The 2,266-nt window shown below is 41.9% G+C and overlaps 1 protein-coding gene across 1 annotated transcript; it reads left to right on the forward strand.

The window, feature by feature from the left end:
* Positions 1-2,266, forward strand: LOC125378857 (sialin-like). The gene is made up of 4 exons (XM_048394835.1): positions 1-132; positions 349-498; positions 1,483-1,615; positions 2,262-2,266. Exons 1-4 carry the CDS (start codon positions 34-36, stop codon positions 2,264-2,266), a joined length of 387 nt encoding a protein of 128 aa, XP_048250792.1. The 5' UTR covers positions 1-33.

Genomic DNA, 2,266 nt, shown 5'->3' on the forward strand with positions numbered 1-2,266 from the left:
GGTGCTGGGAACTTGGTGTGAGATGGTCTGTGGATGCTGGTGTCAGCTGACAATCCCCGCAAACATAAATTCATATCTAAGAAGGAGATAGCATACATCGAAAGGAAGATTGGCTTCAACACTAACATTCAAGTAAAATATTTACATTAATTATTCTTTGTTACTTGATTATGTTGAATCGATTATTTATTTTCAGGCCGCCCTGGTGTAATTGAAATCATTCAGTATAAATAGTATGTGGTTATGCCTGTTACAGACAGGGTTATACTCATCTGTCATCATTGCTCAATAGTGAAGACAACTTTGACATTGTATGTGTAGCCGTTGACTTGCTCGCCTATATTTCAGGCCCAATCCACCCCCTGGTTGGCTATGGCCAAGTCTGGACCTCTCTGGGCCATCATTCTGGCTCATATGTGCAACAACTGGACCGGCTATACTCTCATCACTGTCCTCCCAACTTTCATGAGGGAAGTTCTCAAGTTCGATATTCTCCAGGTAGAAACAAATCCCTGTAGTCATGTATAATTGAAAGGTCAGTTGTTAACATGAAAAATTTTGTTGTTTCCTATACTCATCTTCCCGAGTCAAGGGAGTTAACTGACTTTAAGAGTCCAGTTTCCACCCTTGCCGAACTAGACTGGAATTCCTGGGCTCGATCGTAGCGCCACCACTGGCTATTTCGAGTTATGTCCCTTCTAAGTCCCCCCAACTGACCAATCAGGTTCCAACTCTCATACCACTTGCATTTGCTTCAAATAAAAAGGGCGGCGCCGAATAAAGACGATCTCTTCGATAATAAAGATCTTTATTGTAATAAAACGGGTTTTACCTCGCGAAGGGCATGATATCACTTGGGCACCATGATTAAAAACCTGAACAGATTTGGAAAATATGTGTCCACGCCCAGTTGACGGTACATATGCTCTGCAAATTCTGCAATCGAACGAATTCGGCACGGCAGTTGTCATGTTGTCCATGAACCGGATGCCGATATCGTCACGGGATTTTGATTTGACTATGCATAGACTCGTTAGTACAGCCAAAATATAACTCCATAATACCAGCCTAGTTTAGCAAGGGTGAAATGAACTTTTAAGGTCAGTTAATTCCCTTGGCTCAGGAACATGCATGTCTACCCTTGGAGACATGCATTTGGTTCGTTATAGTCAACCTTTAGCCATATCCCACTGCAGTGATAACATGAAAATGTGTCACTTTACAGATGGCTAATGTAAGACGTTTAAGTGAGTGAGTATGCTTTTACGCCGCTTTTAGCAATATTCCAGCAATATCACGGCGGGGGACACCAGAAATGGGCTTCACACATTGTACCAATGTCGGGAATCGAACCCGGGTCTTCGGCGTGACGAGCGAACGCTTTAACCACTAGGCTACCCGACCGCCCCTGAAACGTTTTGAAGTGGGCCCATGAGTATAAATATTCTCAAATGAATAGCATCATGTATTTCCTTGTTACAGAACGGGGTCCTCTCCTCCATACCTTTTATTTGTCGTGCAGTGGAAATGGTCGTATCTGGTCAAGTCGCTGACCTCCTCAGAGCTAGAACCAGCCTTGGAACTACCAAGGTCCGGAAGATCATTCAAGGCGTAGGTGCGTTGCATGTTTGCGTCAGGTATTGTCAACGTGTAAATATATAACCAAACATATTGCATAGAAGAATCAACTCAATAGTTTGTGTAAAATGTAATATTATGTATTTGACAAATATTCACATAAAGTCCAGTTGGCGTTCAGTCTCAACGTTTGATCGTATAGTTATATCATTGTAGCTCGAAAACACCGTTTATGCCATTAAGAAACATTTTTTCCTAAGGTGGATCCAGCCGCACGCAGCAGCATATGTTTGTATGCTTCTTGTTTAAAGCCCCAACATCCGATCAGCCTAATCGGGGTGCATGCGCAGTAAATATTTTACATATAAGGAAAATGGGCTGACCTTACTATTTATAGTAACCCACGTGTCTCAATCTAAAATACATGCGGTAATCGGCAACAGGTGAATACCATTATGCACATCATCGTAGGTAACAAATTAACGTTGTTAATCTATTAAAATCATTTTAAAAAATTTACCTACGTTTACTCGAGGAAAATGGCGACATAGTCCTTCCAAATCTGATCCCACATGTTGTAAGTTTTCCGTTTGAGGACTTTGGTCTCGGCCTGACGTCTTGGGTTTCTAGCATCCATGACATATCTTGATGATGTTGTTGGTCTATTTACGTGTTCATTCCAGTCTAA

This window comes from Haliotis rufescens, unplaced genomic scaffold (assembly GCF_023055435.1).
Source record: "Haliotis rufescens isolate VD_foot unplaced genomic scaffold, xgHalRufe1.0.p SCAF_13, whole genome shotgun sequence".
NCBI lineage: Eukaryota > Metazoa > Mollusca > Gastropoda > Lepetellida > Haliotidae > Haliotis > Haliotis rufescens.